Below are 22,294 nucleotides of genomic sequence, written 5' to 3'. Positions count from 1 at the left end.
CAGTAGAGTACTCATGGGATCCACCTGACAAGCAACTGAAACACATACTCTCACCAGCTTTTCAGAACAGCTATCAAGAAGCTTCCAATATGCAATTTTTTGGCAACAGACTTGGTAAGGATGCTTTCACCGCTTGCTGTGAAATAGAGCAGCCACTCAGCCTTTCCTGTGCCGTGTGACACACAGGGTGCATCATGTGCTATTCCCATGGGACCTGGCACGTAAAGCATGCCACCTTCATGAGAGAGACATGAGACAGGAGGGAGAGAAATAAATCTGTTTTCTCATCATCAGGCTTATTGTTCCCCATCTGCACCAAGTCTTTTTCTGTGTAAAGCTAAATAAAGAGGTCTCAGGTTAAACCCCTACTGAGCACTTACTGAGTCTGAGCCGATTCCTGTAAGCTGAATTAAAATGCAATGTTAAACAATGAAAGAACCATATGTTCTTGTCTCAGGATGTTTTAAAAAGAAAATTGTCTACACAGAGCTGACATAATATGAGAGAAATTGAAAGAAAAGTCATGCATTTACTCATCACTAACTTTCAGATATGCCAATCCCTAAAGAAATGGTTTAGCTAAGAACCAAGCAAAAACAAGCAGACTTTTTAGCTATATATTTTATCTCTGCTTAGAACATGTTTTAGATGCAAATAACCAGAGTAGCATTTAGGACCTCAGGACACAGGGAGGCATGCCTGAGTGTGCCTATGACTTCTGATAACAGTACAAGCCATGGCTTGCGAGAAGAAGAGGCCCAAAGTGTTAGCTAGCTCCTGGCTGCTGTTGCCACAGTGCTGATGTGGGATGTCGGTTTTGTTGCTAAATTCTTGCCCTCACTTTTGATAGAAATGTATGTCCTGTATATTACTGCAATTTTACGTAAATATATAATGCTGTTTATCATTGTTATCACCAAAAGATACTAAAAATATCAATTATGATGATGGTACTCTTTATTATGTAGAAAGCCTTTTTTATCTGCATCTAATGTGCATAGGATGGAGTCCAAGGTGAACTACATCAGCGTGGATTTAAAGACCAGAGTGCAACCAGCAAATAGTAAGTCCCCCAACAGGTTTCGCCATTGAAAATCTGGGACATGAGGATTTCCAGCTCGCCTTTGGATGGAGTCCTGGGCAGGAGGCTTAGAAATACAATCTACCAATGCTAACAACTCTGTTGTAGAAAGGAACCAAACCAGGTTCTAAACAAGTGTTTGAACATTCACAGGTATGTAAATCTTCAGGCTCTTGTGGAGGAAAAAGTCACGTACCTTTGCTTTAGGAAATTTAACAAGATACACCAGTAAGAGTAGCGACTTTAGAAGGTTGTAAATACTTATTACCTTCACACAATCCAATTCTCACTGTATTGCTCGATATTTATACTGTGATGATTGAAAGAAGACATCCCTTATCTGGCCTTTCTCTCTATTTTTAACACCAAAGACTGTTGAAAATTAAATGTTTCATTACATACATCAATACTTCCCAGTAATCTTGAAACAATTATCTTAAATTAGTATTTCCCTTTACACTGGCTTTTGTTTTCAACTGATGGTATCTTCTATGTAAAAAGAGTGAAACTGCTTATCTGTATTAAGGCAGCACCTTTGTGGCACTGTTCAGGGGCTGGGAAAAGTTGCTGCAGCAACAGCACAAGTTATGTAATGCTCCGTTCAATGAAGGATGAGTAAGCTGGTTTGCAGGGGGTTGCAAATCCAAGCTCTCTCTTCCTGTCACTTTCTATCCCTGCTTGCAAAGTGGAATACATTTTATAATAGGTTTTAAAATTCTCTGTGGAGAGTAATTTAGACTTATTGTGCTAAATAATAACAACATGGAGAGAGAATAATTCTAGACATTTCTTGATATCACATTTTACTCGGCATGGTTGAAGTGGCATTAAAAATCAGATTTTATTTATTTTGCAGAATCTAAAGTGTGGCTGATGCATTGCAAAGTGTAGCAAGACTTACCTATGTTCATCTAACTTAATACAGCATGCGTCACCACAGTAAGCAGTAAGTCATTAACAAGCATCTTGGATTAACAAACTTTTTGTTAAATCTTCAGAGTTTACCTGTTCTGGCCTCTGGCTTCTTTTTGTGGTTCCTGCAAAGCCTAGTTCTGACAACAAAGGTTTAGGAGCATTTTGGACTTTTGCATTCAGGTCTGAGCAGGGTGGAAGGGAAGCAGCTGTAATGGAACTCAAAAGTTTTATCCAGGTCTAAGTGACAGGGAAGCAGTGTGACTTCGGAGACTTGGCTCTTAACCCAGCCTGTCCTGGCTGTAAAACCTAGTTCCTACATTCTCAGGAGAGACTCTTCAGAGAGATTTATGCTTGTTGAAACACAGAATTACTTACCCAAGCATTCAGCTATTGAAGGATTTGAATGATCCTTTTTATGTATTGACAACTTTGTTAGAAAGTCCCATGTATTTCTACATTAAGAATCTGGCTCCTTTTCTGACTGAAGTTTGATCAATTACATTGTCTTTCTCTGCACATAAAGAGCGTGACCCTTAGAATATTACAAATAAGGTTTTGATTGTCATAAGCCCCATTTTTATTTCCTATATTTCCTAGAAGAGTGAGGGCTGTAGATACACTATCTTGCTGTAAATGGTCTTTGCTTGACAGATGGTATGGCTTTTTCCATTACATCTGCTCACATTTTGCACTCGTGGGTTAGTGAAAAATCACCACGTTTGCTCTGCCAGGTGTTCTTCATAGCCAAACTCTGTTTGGGGTGGGACAGTGTGTACTGACCGTGAAAGTTATTTTGTAGTCCTTTGCTGATTCTGCTGTGTTTTCCTCATTATTTTTTCAGAAATAGCCTTCAAAACACTATCGTCTTGATGTTTTGTTATCAATTTCAGACCACAGTGACTGTCACACACATTAACAGAAAATACTGAGAACTAATTTTGCACTGAGCATCAGCCGACCTGTAGGGTGCATTTACACTGCCATTTTTGAAGTCCGTATCCCGATTTTCCTCACTGACTTTGCTTCACATTCTGGAGTGGCATCTGGCCATACAAAGTGGATCATTTTCAGATGAAACTAAACCGGATGTTTTTCAGAAACACATTCAGTGTGCTCCAACCACTGACACTCATTCTGCTGCTGACAGGACCAAATTAGAACTAGTCCAAAATAAAACCCTGTAAAATGTTTGTGATGTGGACATCAGCCTCTGTGAGACAACTGGTTTAGTCTATGGTTCTGCCCCCGCTGGTCAGCACTACTTGCTAACGCAGATGTACCATGGAGTGGCAGCCACGTCGTTTGCAACTTTAAGTTTCTCAAGACTGTTCCTTGAGAAATACAGTCCAGTGCTTATTTCTGGAGCTGGATGCCTAGGTTCTCATTCGCATTGATTACTGTGCCAACCACCATGTCTTTCATTTTGTCCAGCCACACCCTGCTATTCACTTCCCTTCCAGAGGGCTAACATCACTGTACCCTCACTTCTCTGTCCTTCAGCTTTGGCTGAGTGGGCTGAACTTAAGGACTGGGGGCATTTCGTGATGGTGGTGGAAGTAAAGAATCAAAAGCAGTAAGAACATCCAAGCTGAAAGATATACATTGGGTATTCGGTCTTGCAGGTTGAGAGCCTGCAAAATGGTGATCCCTTTTGAGAACAGACCTCCAGGCAGGGTCAGCCAAGTGTTAAAAGACTGTCTGGTGTTACAGAGGGAGCAGCTGATCAGTTTATCAGGCCAGTAGGTGGTCATCTCTTGATTTTTATTTTACAGAGAAATCAGCTTCTCCAGCCACTGAAAGGCTGGCTCTAAAGCACCAGCATGTCCTCTACCTCTTCTGCCACTACTAGATGTTGAGTTTGCAGTCAACCTTTGTAATGGTGCATTACAACTATTGTAGTGATCACCTGTCTCCATGTCTCCTCTCCAGGTTTCCTGAAAAGAGCAGGAAGCTATCGTGATTCTGCCTTTTCTTTTTTTTCTCTCTCCCCCCCCCCCCCCCCCCCCCAGACTATGCAGCTACCTAGCTGGTTAAAACAGAGCATATGAAGTTGTGTTCCCTTGGTGGGTGCATGGCGGTGTTATCCTGCTGCTGGGGAAAACCACACAACCAACCCTTTCCCCCAAATTAAACAAACAAACATAAAACTCCAAATGACCCCCAAATAGCGTAGCATTATCTAACTATTTTGTGAATTAAATAGATCAATTCAAGAGAAATGAGTGAAAACAGGCACTGTCCCAGCAGAGCTACCTTCCTGCAAAGGTGTTCTCGCTTGCCTGGTCAAAGGCTGAAGTCAAAGTTCAGATTCTCGAAGGGAATTGCCGCACTTCTGCAATTTTGTGCCAGGGGTCTCTCTGTTACAGAGACCAGGACTAGGAAGAAAAAAAATCGGATTAAAGCTTTGCCAGACAGGTGACTGGAATTTGCGTGTGGAGCAAAACGAGGGACGTGAGCTTCCCAAAAAACCCAATGGAATTTTGTCAGGCCGTGGCCTCGTCGGGCGTGAGGGAGGAGGGGAGGCCGGCGCGGCAGCCGTGGCCGCAGGCGGTGGCTTTGCTCCCACTCGCTTCAGCGCAGAAGCAAGAGCAGTTACAGAAAACGTTGCTGTAAATCACAAATAGGTGAGTTACACCTGTGTGTGGGTGAGTAGGTGCGTGTACGCGTACGTGTATGTGCGCATATAGCGAGAGAGAGAGAAAAGTGCACTGTAAAATAGACAGGCGATATAAATACCTGTATGTATATGCGCGTGCTTATTACTACGGGTATGTAAAATACGTATAACGTATCTGCACGTGCAGACGGGCACGCGCGCCCAGGCCCAGGCCCACCAGCCTGCCTAGGCGCACGCGGAGGCACACGCCCCTCTCTGCTCTGCTCTGCTCTGCTCTGCTCTGCTCTGCTCTGCCCTGCCCTGCCCTGCCCCGCCCCGCCCCGCCCCGCCCCCCGCCGCCAACGTTCCCAACCACCCCCGCCCCGCGCGGGGCAGGGCCCGTGTCCCTTTAAGCCTGCCTCCGGCGCCTTACCACGTGCTGGGGGCGGGGCAGGGGGCGCCGCGCAGCCAATGGGGAGCGCCGGAGGGGCGCGGCGCGGTCGCGTCCCCGTCCCTGTGCCTGTCCCTGTCGCGCGGCTGTTGGCGGCGCGTCGCGTCGCGTCGTGCCGTGCCCGTCCGGCGGGCGGCGGGCGGGCGGCTGTCAGCGCCGCCGGGCGGGCGCGCTCGGCCCCTCGGTCAGGTGACGGGCGGCCGCCGGGAGCGGCGCGGCTGAGCGGGGCGGTGCTCCCCTCGCTTCGCCTCCGCGCAATGCTGGGCGGCTCCGCGGCGGCGGGGATGCTGCCGCGGCCGCCGCCGCTCGCCGCCCGCTGAGCCGCTGCGAGAGGCGCGGTGGGGCTGCCGCCGGGGGCGAGGGGGCGGCGGCGGCAGGGGCAGGGCGGCAGCATGGCCCCCACCCTGCTCCAGAAGCTCTTCAACAAAAGGGGCGGCAGCGCGGCGGCCCCTCACGGCCGGGCGCCGGGGGAGGGGCCCGCCTTCAGGTGAGCAGCCGGGGCAGGGCGGGTCCGGGCTCGCCGGGAGCCGGAGCCGGCTCCGCGCGGGCCCGGGGGAGGTGGCGGAGGGGCCGGCGGGGAGGGAGAACGGCGCTGCCCCCGGCCGCCTGCTGAGGGGCCGCGGCGCAGGTGTGCCGCAGCACCCCCCCCCCCCCCCCCGCCCCCCCCCTTTGGGCTTCCCCCTCCGCCGAGTTTCCGCAGGGGCCGGGAGGAGCGGCCCGCGGGGAGGGGGCACCCCCGGGCGGGGGGGCGGCGGGAGAGACCGCCGCGCCGGGGTGGGTGGCTCTTCTCCCGCCTTTCCCTCTCGTCGGGTCTCTCAGCCATTTTCTATCCGAGTCGGAGGTGGGAGGCTGGGGAGCCCTGGGGCGCTCACCGCCCGGCCCCGCGGCTACACCGGGGGAGAGGCGCCAGGCCTTCTCTTCCCTGGCATTCGTGTGTGATTGCTGTGATAACTCGCGTGCGGGTCTCGCCAGCACAGGAAAATCAAAAAAACGGTTTAATTGTTGTGACCCGAATGCACGTGCGTAGTCTGGTGACCCACTGAGCATTAGGTACCGTTCGCTGCTCTCTCTGCTTGCCGTACCGCAAATCCTTGAAGGTGAGATTTGGTACCTAGTGCTACTTCAGGGCTTGAATATGTAATCTTTACATAATATTGGATTATTACTGTTTTCTAAGCCCTCGGGGACGGCATTTTGCTCAGGCTGGTGGTTTGGAGCTTTGTTACTTTCAGCATCTGTTCTGCTCACAAGACCAAACCGGCCCTGGTAAGCACGGTGGCTATCACATGCGTGTCGGGTAAGCTCTGTGTCTTTTTTTTCTGTTCGGCATGAGTTGATTAGTCTTGTGATCAGATAGTATACGGGATTGAAATGGAATCTGGGCTTTCACTGCTGAAACTATTAAGGAATGGTAAGGGAGAAGGGTGGATAATACCTTGATCCACAAAGTGCCATAGTGGCACAATCATGGAGCCGTTATGATTTCAAAGGTGGTCTATGTGGGCCACAGCCATATGCGTGGCCGAAGTTGCAAGATCGTGGTGAAAAATGGAGTAACGTCAAAATGGCATTAGGATATTTGGGTTATAAGGCTATTCCTTTGAAAGTGGTAGGACACAGTACTGGTGCTGCATTCGTATCAGAGAACGGGGATGGTGAATTTCAGGAGGCTGTAAAGTCTATATGCCATAATTGCTAGTTACTTTTTGTACCACTTAATCACCTTGTGAATTAAATACCTCCTTTAATTTGAAAGAAAAACAAATTTATTTGCCCCATGTAAACTGCATGACAATTCCCGACTAATACTGTTACTTGCCTTGTACTTAAAATCTTACCAGGTAGTCTGTATTGGAGACCAATGCTGTTAGTTCTAGTTGTAAGGTTATTGGATTTGTCAAGGATCTCCATGAAGGCAGATTTCCTTGCACAGTGTGTCCCCCATTAAAATTGGTAAGACTGCTCCATCTGAAGTATTTTGTGAGGTTAGGGATTGTATTTGTTTTCTCCTTCTTCCTGTTCCTGAGGTAAGATATTCCACGCTCAGTTTTCTGTTGGAATAACATTTATGTGATGTGGCTTTTCAAACAAAACCTGTTTTCATTAAAATACTATTGTAGGCACCCACCACTCTTTTTATCCCCTATTTTCCCCATTCCCTTGTCATCTGATTAATTTTTGGCAAACTTAAGTTTAATAAATTTATTTGAAGTATTTTGCATGTCAGGTTTTTTTCTCCTGGTAATATTGCATTAAGCTTCTTCCTTATGACTTCTAAATGTGTTGCAATGCGTTTTCTTTCTTTCTAGTGATCTGTTGATGACCTGCAGGAGCATAGTTACTGGGTCTACAATGCTTTTAATAGACTTTCTGTTGAACTGTAATCTGTTTGAATGGAGAGGTGTGACTGGACCTAAGTAAAAGGGAAGACTTAATTCTTTGGTAGCTCCTTGTATTAAGCATATGCTGCTGGTCACTGTTAGAGGCAAAGTGGCAGGATCACTTTCTGTTCTAATGGCAAGCCTATATTTTTAAAGCTTTTAATTAGTTTTATTGCCTGCTCATGTTTTGGTTAGTGAGGTCCCTCCACATTCAGTATGTCTTGCTGTGTATCACTCTTTTAAGTGGCCCTGTAAGACCAACAACAATCTGTATCCTTGGACTTTGAACTGTTATGAAAGTCTTGAAAGCCTAAGTGTATTCATGCACCCTCCTTACCCAGAACAATAGCAGAATCACCAAAAATCTCTTTAGTAGATAATACCTCCTCAACTTAACTTAATTTGACAACTTTTTTCAAGTACCTTGTTAAGAAGCTTTGTGTTTTCTAGTCTTCCCAGGACACCAGGAGAAGCTCTGTCGCAGAGGGCCATCAACCAGGCTTGAGGTTTGCCTGTTACAAGTACTGTGAGTGCTTGTTCTGTTGCCCCCTCTCCTTTAACGGGAGCTAAATCTTGACCAAATGTCAGTGCTGCTTCCTCTCTTTGGCTCTGAAGAAGACAGCAAGCTACAAGGTCCATGCTGCTTACCAGGATAAGCTGGCACAGCCTCAAAGAGAAAGAGAGACATGGTGCCTATAGCTAAATGTGGAGCCACAGGAAATTATTTTTTTGGGTGCATGAGCATTAACATCTTAATTTGGATCAGGAGCGCTCTTTTAAAGAAAACCTCTCAATTGTCTCCACTTACTGCACTTTGGCTCACATAGCCAAGTGGCTACAGTGCATAAACAGGATTCCTATTGGAATGAATGAAATTAGAAAGTGCTCCAACCACTAATGGGCATTCAGTCCCTGGGACCAGACTACAGCTGGTCAAAAGCAAAACCCCAGAACATGTATGGTGTGGGTGTCAGGTCCTTAGCACCAATTAATTCACTCTATGGATCTAGTGATGTTGGGCTGCACTACATGTTCATGTAAACGCAACTATGCTTGCTGGGTAAGGAGAAAGTAAACATGAGGTGTAGATGTTAATATAGAGCTATTAGGATAGTAGGACTTTCTACTGGCCCGTGCCTCCCTTCAAAATATTGGAAGTATGAAGTGGTAGAAGGGTAGTAGTTAGAATTGTAGAATATCTTAATTCTTTTTTTAAAAAGAGAAATTATAAACCAGCTGGAGAACAGATGGGTATTAGTGACATGATACTGTATTTGTTCTAAGCAGTTTTGTACACAGATCCTCAGCTTCTGGTTACTGTTACTACTGCTTTTTGCTTCCTTTAACTAAAAATATCTATATAAGTTTGTGTATTTATGTGTATAACGCATACATAAAAATATATGTGTATATTCCCACACACACACACATACCTTTCAACAGAGACATTTAAGTGACTATAGTTCAATATATTTCTTTTTAGCCTCTAATGTGCTGGGGAAATCCTAATTACTTTGTGTGTGAGAAATGTGTATTTATGTGGCTAAATTCCTCTACTATTTTGTATTTCCTTATCAAATGTGATTTCCCTCACAAGATTGATTTAGAGTAGTTTGTACAGTTTTTTGGAGTGCTACCAGGGTCATGTGCTCAGCAGGGTGGTAGCTATTACTGCAAAAACAAAGCATCCTACTCCGTGTGAATTTTAAATTTTAGGGATTGAGTAGAGTATTTTATAAGCATGTAGTATCTCAAGACTAGAGTGTCTCAAGTGCTAAGCGTGTATTTGAGTAAGGTATTGGGTGATGGCTTTAAGGAAATAGATATGGGTTGCAGATAGTTTGTTTGTACTTAAATTTATAGCAGTTCCTCTGTAATTGTGTTTACCTGATTCTAGAATGAGATTTCACATCAGTGCTTTTCTGTACTTTTCAGCATGAAATACTGACATTATCCTTAAACTGAGGGCTAAGGTTTCATGCTAATTTCAGTCTTCAATTTTTTTAAACTTTTTTTTCTTTAATTAAGTCCCTATATCCAGGGATGTAAGAATGAAAAGAAATGCCTTGGTGTTTTTGCGAGACTGTGCTTTCACTGCTGAATGTGTAATTTCTGCATTGCAACCTCTGATGAAATTACTTTGATATGGGTATGTTTAGTGAAGGAATGTTTTAAAACAGGGAATAATTTCACTTTATGTGGATTCTATAAAAAAAAAGGTTGTGTTATTTCAGCTGTGCCTGAAACTTGCAGAAGGGCTGTTTCTTCAGCTTTAAGTATCAGCTGCTCCTTCTGGTGTCTATAATGGAGCGGATGTCATGATGTAACTGCAGGATATCTATCTGGTAACAGTTTGTTAGCTTTGGTATATGAGATCATTTGTTTGGCAGCTGATACCAGTAATTCCTTTGGTCATAGCACCGAAATGCTTGGTGAGATCCTACTTGCTAAGCATTATTTCACAGCATTTATTACCAGCCTGGCAACGTTCCACCTTCTGAAAAAAGGAGAGAAAGCGGTAGTGAGCTTTGAGTCTGCTTGCATGTCAGTTTGTTATATCTGTATTAAAATGACACACTCCTGCAGTAAATTCTTGTAGTCCAATTGGGTTTCTCTTGAGCTTCTTGCAGCTCTGTAGACATCCACACAGCAATAATGCTACTGAGCACCCAGGTGCATCTTCATACATGGAAATATTGTTAAACATCTGGCTGTAAACCCTTCAAAAAGCATTTGAAAGAAAATCACCATTTTATATGCTGTAGGAAGGGCGATGCAGCCCAGGGCCAGGTCTGAGCATGGGGGCAGGGAAGGTTAAACAGCAAGTCTAAGCCACATACCTCCTCACTGACAGCTGAAGGTGAGCCTTAAGGTGCAGAGCCTCTGCTCTGGCATTAGCCTTTCCTCAGTATTAAGAGCTAAAGAGTAAGTTCTACAGAAAGAGATTTGTTACAGTCTTACTGAAGAAAACAGCTTGGAGAGGAAGTGATTGAAAATGTGGTCTTTTGACGTGGAAACCACACTTCCAGCCTGGGGCTGTTTTGAAGGAAAACAAACAAACCCCTAGTCCTCTGGCTTTTGAGCTTTGCAGGAACCAGGGCCGTTGTTCTCCTTTTTAAGTTGTTTGGATTTCTCTTCCACTACACAGTTCTGTTGCTGAACAACTGCTTGGTTTCCTCTAGCTTTGCTCTGAGATTAACTCTTATTCTCTCTTAAAGTTTCAAGGAGACACACATTTCTCTTTTCTTTTTTGCTATGGGTGGCTAAAAAAATCTGTGGAAATGCATGAGCTACTGATGTTCTGAGAGGGATGGATGATGTACCTTGGTTATTTAATTTAATTGCATGAAAAGATGCATTCTTCCCTGACTGATCAAATTGGTTTTGCCAGTGGGTTATCTTATTTCTGATTTAGAAGTAACTTATCCATGTGGCATCACCAGCTAGTAGTGTATTTCCTACACACAGGACTCTTTAAATTGATGTGCAGTTCAATAGTAGGTGCTTGATTGCTTATTCTTAGGGTACTTTTGCTGTTTACATCTCCAAAACTGGGTAGGTGAGTACTCTGCCGCATACTGTGCTCAGTAGAAAGTTGATTTGCTGAATAGTAGCAACAGAAAGCCTTGGAGCTACCTTCCCTTGTAGTAGCACAACTTAAAGCAGAATACACTACAATCTAAAGCAGTGATGCTAATGCTGTAGGGGAATGCTTATCTGTTGATGTAAATGGATTGATGTGAGTGAGAAAATAGAGCTGCTTGGGGCTGAAAAATGTGGACGTTCATTCATAAAAGCTGAATTTGTAGAGAAACTTCTTAAAAGCTGATGCAGAGCTTTATTGCTAGTACAGGCTGGCTTCATGTAAACTTAGTTGAAGTAGCAGAATAGCTTTATTAAAACTTAAGAGGAAAGGAAGATGGAAGAGCTTTGACAAAAATGTTGTAATCATTAGTCATCGTGTCATCCATCCCACTTTGACATTGTGGGATGTAGGTGTTCCAGTGCATAGTATGGGCCTTTAGCTGTAGCTCTGGTCCGAACAGTGAGTAACAGCCAACCGAAAGCCCAGAGAGAGTAGATGTGACAAAACAGCTGGGGTCAGAGAGTCCAGAAAATGGAGTAGTTGTTTTCATAAAAGCAATTTATTTCTTCTTCTGGCATTTCAGTAATATTGAAGCTGCTGAGGACTTCTTTTGCAAAGAGAATTCTTCAGATTAATACTGACTGTGCGCTATAAACCTTGGTGACATACCTGTTCCTTTAGGTATTGCTTCTGACACTAACAATCATGTGCTTTCATCTGTAATCTACTTTCCACCTTAGTGATGTTCAAGGATGGCTTCTGAAGAGAAACTCAGTTTTAGAGCCGTATGTTGTGTTTTATATTTGTCAACAGTTGTTTCTACTAAGTACACCCTTGATTAAGAGCACACTTCCATCTTCCATGCTGCTTAGACAAAGTGTTGTAAGAAGAATGTTATTATGCTATCCTAATTATCAGTATTTGTTTTATGAAGGTTTCCATGGGTACACTTGTTAGGCAAAATGAGGAATGCAATTCGGTAGGATGGTAGTTAACAGGCTTGCTAGAGAGAATGAGTGAGAAAAGCAGGACTTTGAATTGGGTACTTCTTGTGTGAAGACAGCAAATATATGTGTCTGCACCTCTGCATGCACTTCCTGCGATAGTGCGAGGTAACTACTGATCTGACAGGCATGGACCTGGTTGTTCACCTTTGCCTGTCATGAATCATCTCCTCTGTGCATGCTCTGCCTCTGCTTTTTAATCTTCAGTCTCAGGTTCTTCTCTGTTCTGCTTTCTCCTCACCTTAGCAGTGCTTGCTGCCTTTCTTGCCTCACTCCACTTGCCCTATTTGTATGAGTGTTTCGCTTGAATACCATATCAATGTCATGTTTTTATATGCAAGATTGAGGTCACAAGACAAGCTCATGCACAGACCGCAAGGCAAAGCATTCTTCTGAGGCACGGAGGGGACGAGTTTAGGAGTTTCAATAATAGTGCCTGTGCCTTCCCCACAACAATTAGGGCAAGTACAGGTGCTTTTACATGACCAACAGCTAAAATACCTGTTTTGTTAGTCGGCATGCTTTCTGGATATTGATGAGATTGTTAGAATTGTACTGATAAATGGGCATGAGGGCTTTACATCACCCTTGCTGCTGTTAAAACTGACTCATGATTTTCCTTCCATAGACTGTGCTGAAGTGAAACCTGAGCTGCGTGTGATGTAATTACTGAATCAGTATGGAGCTTTCTCTGCAGCATGTTCTCACCTCAATGCAATACACTTCAACTTTTCTCCTGCAAGGTGCTCAGTGGAGTTTCACAAGTGCTAATGAAATCAGCTGTATTAAGTAAACAATCTGACAATATTTATTTACTTTTCTAATAGAGGTGCTAACATGCTGAATTTGGTATCAGGGCTTTCAAATTAGAACTCTGAACACTTTAGTACTTTATATTTTATAATGAAGTCAGGAAGCTTCTTAAAATAATAACTCTTAGCTTTTATTGCCACTAAGTTTACTGACTTTATGAAAGAAAACAGTGGCTTGAATGAACTTGTTATTGTGGATTTCTATGCAGAGTGTCTTGGTTTCAGCTGGGATAGAGTTAACTGTCTTCCTAGTAGCTGGTACAGTGCTGTGTTTTGAGTTCAGCATGTGAAGAATGTTGATAACACTGATGTTTTCAGTTGGTGCTCAGTATTGTTTAGACTATAGTCAAGGATTTTTCAGCTTCTCAAGCCCAGCCAGGGCACAAGAAGTTGGCACAGGACACAACCAGGGCACCTGACCCAAACTGGCCAATGGTGTATTCCATACCATGGGACGTCCCATCTCGTATAGGAACTGGGAGTGGGGGCGGGGAATCACGGCTCGGGGACCAGCTGGGTGTTGGTCGGCGGGTGGTGAGCAATTGCCCTGCACATCATTTGTACATTCCAATCCTTTTATTACTACTGTTGTCATTTTATTAGTGTTATCATTATTAGTTTCTTCTTTTCTGTTCTATTAAACTGTTCTTATCTCAACCCATGGGGTTTGCCTCTTTTCCCGATTTTCTCCCCCATCCCACTGGATGGGGGGGAGCGAGTGAGCGGCTGCGTGGTGCTTAGTTGCTGGCTGGGGTTAAACCACGACACAGAGTCTTAGCACTGAACTCTGAATGTGGATATTATCCAACAACTGAAATGGCTGCAGTGGTACAAGATACTTTTGCATTCTCCCATGCTGTGCTGAAATTGATTATTGGCTGGACATTTGTCACTTCCACGGTAGCGTTGACAGAATAGAGAGTGTTGGAGCTCTCCTCGGTCATGTCTGTGTAAAGGTCAGTGATATAACCATCTCTTGCAGTAGTTTGTGCTAAGCTGTCAAACTTCATGAAGAAATGGTTAGGGAGGGCTCATATGTTCTAGTCCTCAGCTGTGTTGAAAAGGCTGGAATAAAGAGCTGGAAATTGGTAACCACTTCAGTTCACTTGGCAGACAACTGTAGTGACATGCATCTGAGCTCTTACTTGATCTTGGCTTTTAGCCTGGAGGAAGGCTGCTCTCACATGGTAGCCAGTTGAAACAGCTTCAGGCAGGAGTGCCAGCCTCTGCCTTACCAACTGTTAAGAGTTTCTAAATCACATCAAGTTAAAGAGTTGGGAAAATTAACCCTCTCTGATTATAAAGATATTTGACATCTGGCTGTAGATATACAGCTAACTAAGTGCTAAAGCAATTTCATACATGGTTACAAGTTCAAGAGTGGGTGAGAAACACCTGATGACTTAAGTATTTGGGAGACTTGAAGATGTAAGTCAGTGATCCACTGTGGACTAGATCAGAGTACAGTTTAGTTCAGAAACAATTCAGGTACTAAAATTCTTGTGTTCAGAAGTTCCTGTATGTAGTCTTACAGACAGGAATATGTTCGGGAATGCTTTTAAATGGAACTAGAAAAATCATTTGAAAACTAGTTTTTTCTGTTTGTCACCTTATGGTGGCACTTGGTAACTGTAAAATGCCTGTCTGGGGGTAGGCATGCAGTGGAGAGGAAAATGAGAATAGAACATTGTATTTTGTAGTGGGCATGGGTTTTTCGCAACAATCGGTCAACTCAATGAACTTGTGTACACGCTGATACTACATCTGCCTGATTTCTTTGTTTTTAAGCAAAAAGCACCTGGGTAGAATGTCAAAGATGACTCGAACCTCTGAATTAAACTTTGTTTACTGCTTAAAGCAATAATTGTATATTTGTTTTGAAATGTGGTGTTGGCGTGTGAACTGGAAATCTGATAGAAGCAGTGGCTTTTTGTTTGCATTACTGAAGTACTAAAAGTTGGCTAGAGTATAGGCTTCATTAGAGTTGTATCCTTGGGCCCTGTTTCGACTAGAAAAAGAAAGTGAGAGTTTTGTTTGTTTTTTAATGAAGTTGTCCTGAATCTGTAATTGTTAAGAAGGCTCCTAGTGTGTCTGCTCTGGTAGACTTCATCTCAGGAGAAAATCAGGTGTGTTGAAAAAGGCTTTCTTATACAGTGTTTTACTGGGAAACACTGAAGGAGCTTGACCAGTTCTTACCCTCTCATGAGGAGAAAGGTTTCTAATTTGTCTATTTAGATAATTGCTACATAAGCTTGCTAACTGAAATTTTAGTTTGTTTCTATCACTGAATCTTCAACATGTGAAACATTTTCCTATTGCATGACACAGTTGCAACTGGCTCTTTTTTTGTGATTTTTTTATTATTATTATTTTTTTGTCCAGATACTATATGACTGACAGACTGCTACTTGGCAGCCAAATCTTAGCGTGTTAACTGGGTGTGGTCAACTGTAATTATGTATAAACCTGGCTGTATAAACTTTTAAGTCTAATATAATACCAGTATTTTTGAGAAAATGTTTAGGATCCTCTGTAAGTAGTTAGAGCAGTTGGCCTGCTTTAAGGAGGAGGCCATTTCATAACTTAATGACTATTTATACATTCAAAGTCCTACGCAACTGGTGGTAAACAGAACGTAACTCTCTTGCATAGTGTCTTGCAGCAAGGTTAGGTTTGCCCATGCCAGTCAGCTACAGGAGTGTGGTTTGTTTGGTTTTGTGTGTAGTGTTTTTCATTGAGAAGGTATTATGGTATGAGTGATTTAATTACCCTGATCTTCTGTACAGGGTCCTAAGATGTGGCTCCTCCTTCCCTTTCCAGTGAAACTTGAAAATAAATGTATGTAAGCCTTCTGGATTCAGTGCTAGTTACTGGAAAGCTGCCTTCCATGCTGTCTACAACAGAAGGTTAAGGAAAGCGTTTTGGATGGAATAGACAAATTATCATAACAACAAGAGGAGGAAAACATATTTTTGGCTATAACTAGTGAAAAATGCCAGGGCTGACGTTATATCCGTCCATGTTATCACTTCATTCAATCTAAGTCAGGATTTCCTGGCATTCATCTAGACAGCGGCAATGGACTTTTGCTGTTCATGCTATAGCAACTTTTGGGCGATCAAGCATGGCTGCTTATGTATGTGTTTGTTCTTATATCCTTGCCAGTTGGGTAAATCGGTAAATTTTCATAAATATTTAACATAATTAGTTTTTTTCATTCCCTTCCTGATTATTGCAGACTAAATTTTCAGTTACAATCTCTCTTTTAAAAGAATCAAAACCTGTCTAGCTCTTACAACAGTTTTTATTAAACATTTACAGAGGGCTCACCAATATTATGTTAGCTGATCAAAAAAACCTGGGCTGCTTCAGCTTTCGACAGTGCTAGAGAGCCACATGTAGTATCTTTGATTTCATGTATTATGAATTTGGGAGGATGTACCTAGAATTAAGTAACTTCTCTCTCTCTTTTTTTTTTTTTTTTTTTTTTGTAAAATCATGCTGCTGAATATGCACTTCTGGGTTAGTTGAAACTGACCCCTTCTGAAGCAATTTCCCTCGGAAGAAGGGTATGGGGTCCCTGGATAGCTCTTGCCTCTAGCCCTGCTTGAGAGTGTTCTCTGGTGTGGTGGGAGAGTGCGTGTACAGAACAAAGATGAGGAGGGGATTTGCAATGCTTTCCGCACCCCTGGAGAGAGTACCCTAAACTTATTTGGCTCTAAAGTTTGAGAGAGAATGCCATGTCCTCCGAAGTTTACAAAGCCCTCTTGTGAATGTAACCTTTTCATAGCAGGAGTGGAGGAAATTTGTACAGAAATTGTTTTTGTTAATAGGTGGGTGTTTTTAGTGACTTTGAGTGAAGCTGTTTGTGTGTGTTTTAGCAAGAGGAGTATTTGTCAACTAACTAGAAAAAAATCGGGGGGGGGAGATGTTGAACATCAAATGTTCATATCTCTGTATCAGTTGGCATTAATATGTATTTACCTACATCTAATAAATAATATTGTTTCTTAGATTTTTTTATTTTCATATTCTAAAACTACTTATTTGAACAGAGGGTTGAAAGCTGCATACAGACTTTTTGTTATTAAATAAAAAAAAATTGAAAAAAGTAGGGTTTTATAGAAGAGGGAGAAGGAACAGGAAAGAGCAGGCAACCAAACCCATGCCTCGGGATACCGCCCCTAAGGTGTGGTGGTGATGTCTGTGCTGGCCTGCTCATTTATGTAGGAGATATTAAGGTCTGAGATCTGTCAGTACTTTCATACAGCGTTGAAATGCAACAAGAGCTGGTACAGTGTTATAAATACCAGATTCTGCCTTGTGCTATTGCTCAAAATTCTCCTTCAGATGTGCAATGTGTAGTTCTTCCTTCTGTTTGAGAGAAGGTGGGGAAAGGCAGAGGCAGGAAAGCTGGTAGGATGAGAGATTTCTATTCATCCCGTTTTCTGGCAGAGGCAGTTCTCAGACGTGCCTTGGCAGTGTCTGTATTTAGTAGCTGTGTTCCTGGACTCTGGCCCAGTCACATGGCGCCGCTGGAACAAGTGACACGGGAATGATGCATGAGCCGAGACCCTGCACTGCGTGCCCGAGGAGGTGGGGTGGCCCTGCCGGCTGGGTGGCCTGCGCCCCGGCGCTCAGCGGAGATGCTGGACCGAGCTCCGCTTGCTCCCGGCTGGCTGCCGCCGTTCGGCTAAACCAGTTTGGCTCCAGTGAAAGCTGGAAGTTGGTTCCTGGGGGTGTCTTTGAAAAAGATAAACAGGGAAAAAAACCCCAAACCAAACCCCAAACAAACCCTAAAGAGTGTTAAATTAACAAGTAAACCTTCAGTTCTTTGCAATGATAAAGATTATTACTTTGAAACAACTTCTGCAAAGTATTTGATTAATTTAGATCAACTGACCTCTCCTAGCTGTTAGAAGCTGTGGAGGTTGGGGAGGGGAGTGGGAGGGAATGGGGAAAGTTGATTAAGACTAAACAAGGCTGGCTGTGCTGAGGAAAGGACTACCTGATGGTTCTAGGGTGCTAACCGTATTGCATACTTTACCTTTCTTTGTTTAATGTCCTGGTTTAACAAAAATAAATACACTTTTCTTAACGGTAGAACACAATTAAATAATGCACATTTTTGTGCAATTATAAGTCTACAGCTCTTTTTGCTAATGAGGAATTCCTTTTCTGGGGCTAGCAACTGAGAGCATCGTCTCTGTGCTGCTTATGGTACTACTTCAGACACGTTGTTCTTGTTGGTTTTTTTTTTTGCTTGGTTAGGGTTTTGGGTTTGTGTTGGGTTTTTTGTTTGTTTGTTTTGGGTTTTTTACATTATCACTGAGACACTGTATGAAACCTAGCTCCTAAACTTCTGACTTGTTAGATAAGCCAATGAACAGTGAATCCAAACTTATGAAAGTTGGCTGAGTTGTGAAACACTGGTTTAATAGCTGTTCTTGATGTTTGTGGACAGCTGATGTGTGCAACTTATGGTGACTTTAACTTTTTTGTGCATATGTGTGATGGTATTGCTTTCTAGCAACAAAGATGTTGAAAAATGCTTCCAACCTTGCAAAAACCCAGTATATTCTCCTTCCCTAATATGGAATTCTAACTTTTCAGTGAACAAATATATCCAATGTTGTTTTGCTTTTCATAAGGTAGCATATAGAATGATCTTTAAAAAAAAAGAAAAAAGTAACCTTTCTGTACAGTGATCCGAGATCAAGGACTCTATTTTTCTCCACCAGAACTTTTTTTCTACAGGAAAATCTTAGAGAGAGAAGTGCTGCAAATAACATGTTCCTTTACTTGTTGCATGACTAACCTGCAATGTATCCTGCCTAACTCGTGTGAAACTAGTAACTATGTATCATGCTTGAACAAGGTGGTTCATCTGAGGTTAATAGTGCTTCACCATATTAGGACTACTTTAAATCATTGTGGAAAAAGAATGTGTGGCATCAGCACAACTTTTCCATATCCAAGGTTTTAAAAAGAGGAGGAGCAATGCAGGGTAAATACTTCAAATTGGGAGGGAAGAAGGGAACCTACATCTTCTAAATCAGCTAGTCAACTGACTAAAAGAGGGAAATTCGTCATTAAGCAATCCAAAATAGATTCCACTTCACCTTTAAACGTGTGTTTTGGCACTCATTCTGAATGTCTGGCTCACAAGCATTTTTTGTGTATCAATTTTGCTAAGTGTATGTTTTGCAAAAACAAATGCTTACTGAAACAGCAGGTATGATTTGATTCAAACTTTCTGTTTTCCTACACTCCTCTAGCTTGCTTCTGGAAGCTGTTTGGAAAATAAATCTTACAGGGGGCTCTGCAAATATTCTGTTAGATTTGAAAACAGTGCTTAAGTTTTAGTGAATAGCTGTAACTTACACAGAAAATTATTCTTAAGTAGATAAGTCCATCATATATATTTCTTCTTTCCCCCACCCCAAATTTTCTTGCTAAAGTATTACCTTGAGTTGAAATTGTTTAGGCAATTGTCTTGCAGTGGAGATGAAGGACAGGAAATGACCTACAAACAGAGCAGGTGACATGCTGTCACATAGCCTAGAAAAAAGAGTGATTAAACTGTGCTTCCAAAAGGATTATATCTGGAAAGCAGGGCACTTTCTTCTGTTTTCTGTATTATCTGCTCCTTGGACTTAGGGTGTTTTCCATGTGTGGGTTTGCAGTACTTTATTTTTGTTCAGAAATATTCTGTGGATTTTTGGTGGTAATTCCCCAGGTATTTGGGGATTTATAGTGTTCTACAGATGACTTCATCTACAGATGAGGTAGTGTTGTGAAGCACATCTATTTAGTGAGCTTACAGAAATTCCTAGTTCTAGTCTCTGATGTGAATCCAATATTGCAGTCATCTAACTGAATATTTCTGAATTTTGTTTGGGGAAAAGATAGGACAGAAGTGAAGGCTGTCAGTTGCTGATCTTTGTCTAAGTGTAGGAACCTGGCCATCAGTTGTTTGTTTCATTCACACCTCAAAGGTTACTAGGAACACTGATGTTTAAAGTAGTCCTCCTCAATGAGGTGAGGGCTAGGAGTCACTCTTGCAGATGGTTTGAATAACTTGAGAACAGGCCAAAACTTTTCACTTGTTTCCCCTCACTCGGGAGGAGGAATTATTGTGATTTAGTACTTCTCACTATGGGAATTGAAACTGAGCTTTTTTCTTTTTTTTTTTATTGCTATAGGCTTCCCTCTGCAACTGAGCAAGTTGTTCAATCTAACCTTGCTCTAGTTTTCTACTTGACTTTTGTCCGGTGTTTAGAGGTTGGGGTTTACTGAGATTACATAATTCTTTTAAGAAGGGTGCTGTGCTATTTAGCAGGTAGCACGTAGCCCTAGGTTTTGAAATCTTACTGTGTTTTCTAACTCTACTGCTGTATTTCTGGGTGACCATTAGCAAAGTTATTTTCCCTTTTTAATCTGGAAGAGAATTAGCACTATGGCTCTCATCTTATAAAAAGTCTAAAATTTTACTGTTTGGGGGGGGGGGCCTATGTAAGGTGTGAATTATGAGCAGACATGTACGGCTAACTTTTTTTAAAGCAGAGGTAGAGAAAAGGACTTTGTTCTGCAGTAGAATTACCTGAGCCTCAACAAAATGTCAGGTTCTTTCGTTCTGTTTAAAAACTTAAATTTTCTTGGTCAGAAATATTTTATTAGATATTTTTGTCATCAGTACTTCCATTAAATTGTTTTCATAGGCACATGACTATGAATTCTCATCAACCAACTTGATGTCTGTAACAAACTTTTTTGGTTGCTGTTTTCCGTTCTACTTTTTTAAGAAAGCTTTTCAAAATAGTAGTTTGAGATTCTTGGCCAAGTGTAAATACTGTTTGTCCTTAAAAGTAAAAGCATTACAGTGCAGAGTATTTAGTGTGTTTCTTGGTGTTGGTCATTATTTTAAACTGATAACCATATGGCAATGATGACAGATTCGTATTTGCTCCTAAGCTATATGAGGTTGCTAGGGGTTGTCAGATGACACTTGCTCACATGAGAGCCATTAACAGGGTGTTGTAGCCAGTGTTAGAACAACCTTGCAACTAAGGGCGAGTCACTGCAAAAGCAACTATGCTTTTTTTTTTTTTTAAGAGGCCATATGGTTCAGTCTTGTGACTACATAATTGCCGGCTACCTAATCACATACCAGGAAACAAACATAGCTAAAGTCAATATTAGCTGTTGTATCTGCTACAGCTTTGTGCCAGGCTCTTTAACAGCAGCAAGAGCAAGTCTACGATGGCTTCTGAAACTTGAAAGTCATGTCTACTCCTCTGTCTGGAATAATTGCAGCAGTATGTTAGCTACAGCAGTCTTTTTGCATTAATGGCTTATAGAATATATGAAGATCTCTTTGCCTTTGTTTTTCCTAACAGGAAATTCAGTGGAGAGTGTTCCTGTATAGGGAAGAAAGCTGATGGTAAATTACCATCGTTAATGGTTGATCTATAGTAAAGAAATCCGCTTGAGGCTCTATCTCTTCAGTGGCTAGTTTCTTTGAGGGAGCTTTACAAGAGGATTTGTAGCAAAAGAAAATGTGTGGGGGTACACCAAAAGCTACAAGTGGCACAGGGGGACAAATAGAAAGAGCAAGAAACAACAACAATATACCACTTGGAAATAATCTCTCTTGTACCAAATTGGATGAAAGGATTAGAAAATCTTTGAGAGACCAAAGTGTCAGCTGTGTGAACAAAGTGACTAGACTGCTGCAAAACAGGTATGCATGTAACTTTTTTGGTATATATGATTTTTGACAGAGAATGGACATTTTTAGTTGATACTAGATTTATAATGATGTGCCTTAAAGGCTATTTTATAAATAATTGCAGAAGTTCTATTAGAAGCTTATTCTTGCTGATGATGGTGACTGGTACTCCAGAAAGTCTTCCCTGTTGTTTGAAACTGAATCTACATTCTTGACTCTGATGTGTAAGATTTATGTATATGCAAACTGAGGCATGAAGGATAATTGCCTTTCTTTTCAGTTAAGGTTAAATAATCTTACCTTCTCTTTCTAGTTTTCTAATTAGTTTCCCCTCTTTTGTTTTTGGTTTGTTGGTTTTTTTTTTGCCACCTCCTGTGTTAGTGGGTCAAGTAGTAACAGTGTGCAGAGCAGACAGGAGAGAAAGCTATTAAGTGGGGGAAGAATGGAGAGGGGAACCCTCTGCTTTAACTTCTAAATAACCTTTAGGTCAAGCATTACATCGAAGTAATCTGGAGTATGAAGAGTTTTTCTTTGACTTTTGTAGTGTCTTTTTCAGATGTGTGCCAGCATGTCTCCAATGTCTGAGTCGCTACTGCTGTGTAACTGTGTTGAAAATATGGTTCAGGGCAGCTTTCTTCCAAATTAATATTCTACATTCAGGATTGCTGATCTAAGAAGCAGAAGAATATAGATAGATAGGTATATAGATATGTTTCAGCCTTTTTATTTCTCTAGCC

The 22,294-nt window shown here is 42.2% G+C and overlaps 1 protein-coding gene across 4 annotated transcripts in view; it reads left to right on the top strand.

Annotated features, from left to right (window-relative positions):
* The first annotated feature begins 5,145 nt into the window (after positions 1-5,145).
* The window catches only part of FNIP2 (folliculin interacting protein 2), a 52,652-nt gene continuing 35,503 nt past the window's right edge, over positions 5,146-22,294 (top strand). For 2 of the 4 annotated variants that reach the window (XM_049833521.1, XM_049833513.1), the window contains exon 1: positions 5,146-5,530. In XM_049833521.1, the coding sequence (XP_049689478.1) occupies positions 5,436-5,530 (95 nt within the window). In that variant the 5' untranslated portion in view covers positions 5,146-5,435. Of the gene's footprint in view, positions 5,531-21,048; positions 21,570-22,294 lie in introns of those variants that run through there. The other 2 variants (XM_049833503.1, XM_049833493.1) reach the window with 1 other exon arrangement.

Source organism: Accipiter gentilis, chromosome 3, assembly GCF_929443795.1.
Source record: "Accipiter gentilis chromosome 3, bAccGen1.1, whole genome shotgun sequence".
Lineage (NCBI taxonomy): Eukaryota > Metazoa > Chordata > Aves > Accipitriformes > Accipitridae > Astur > Astur gentilis.
This window is presented reverse-complemented; position numbering and strand designations above follow the sequence as displayed.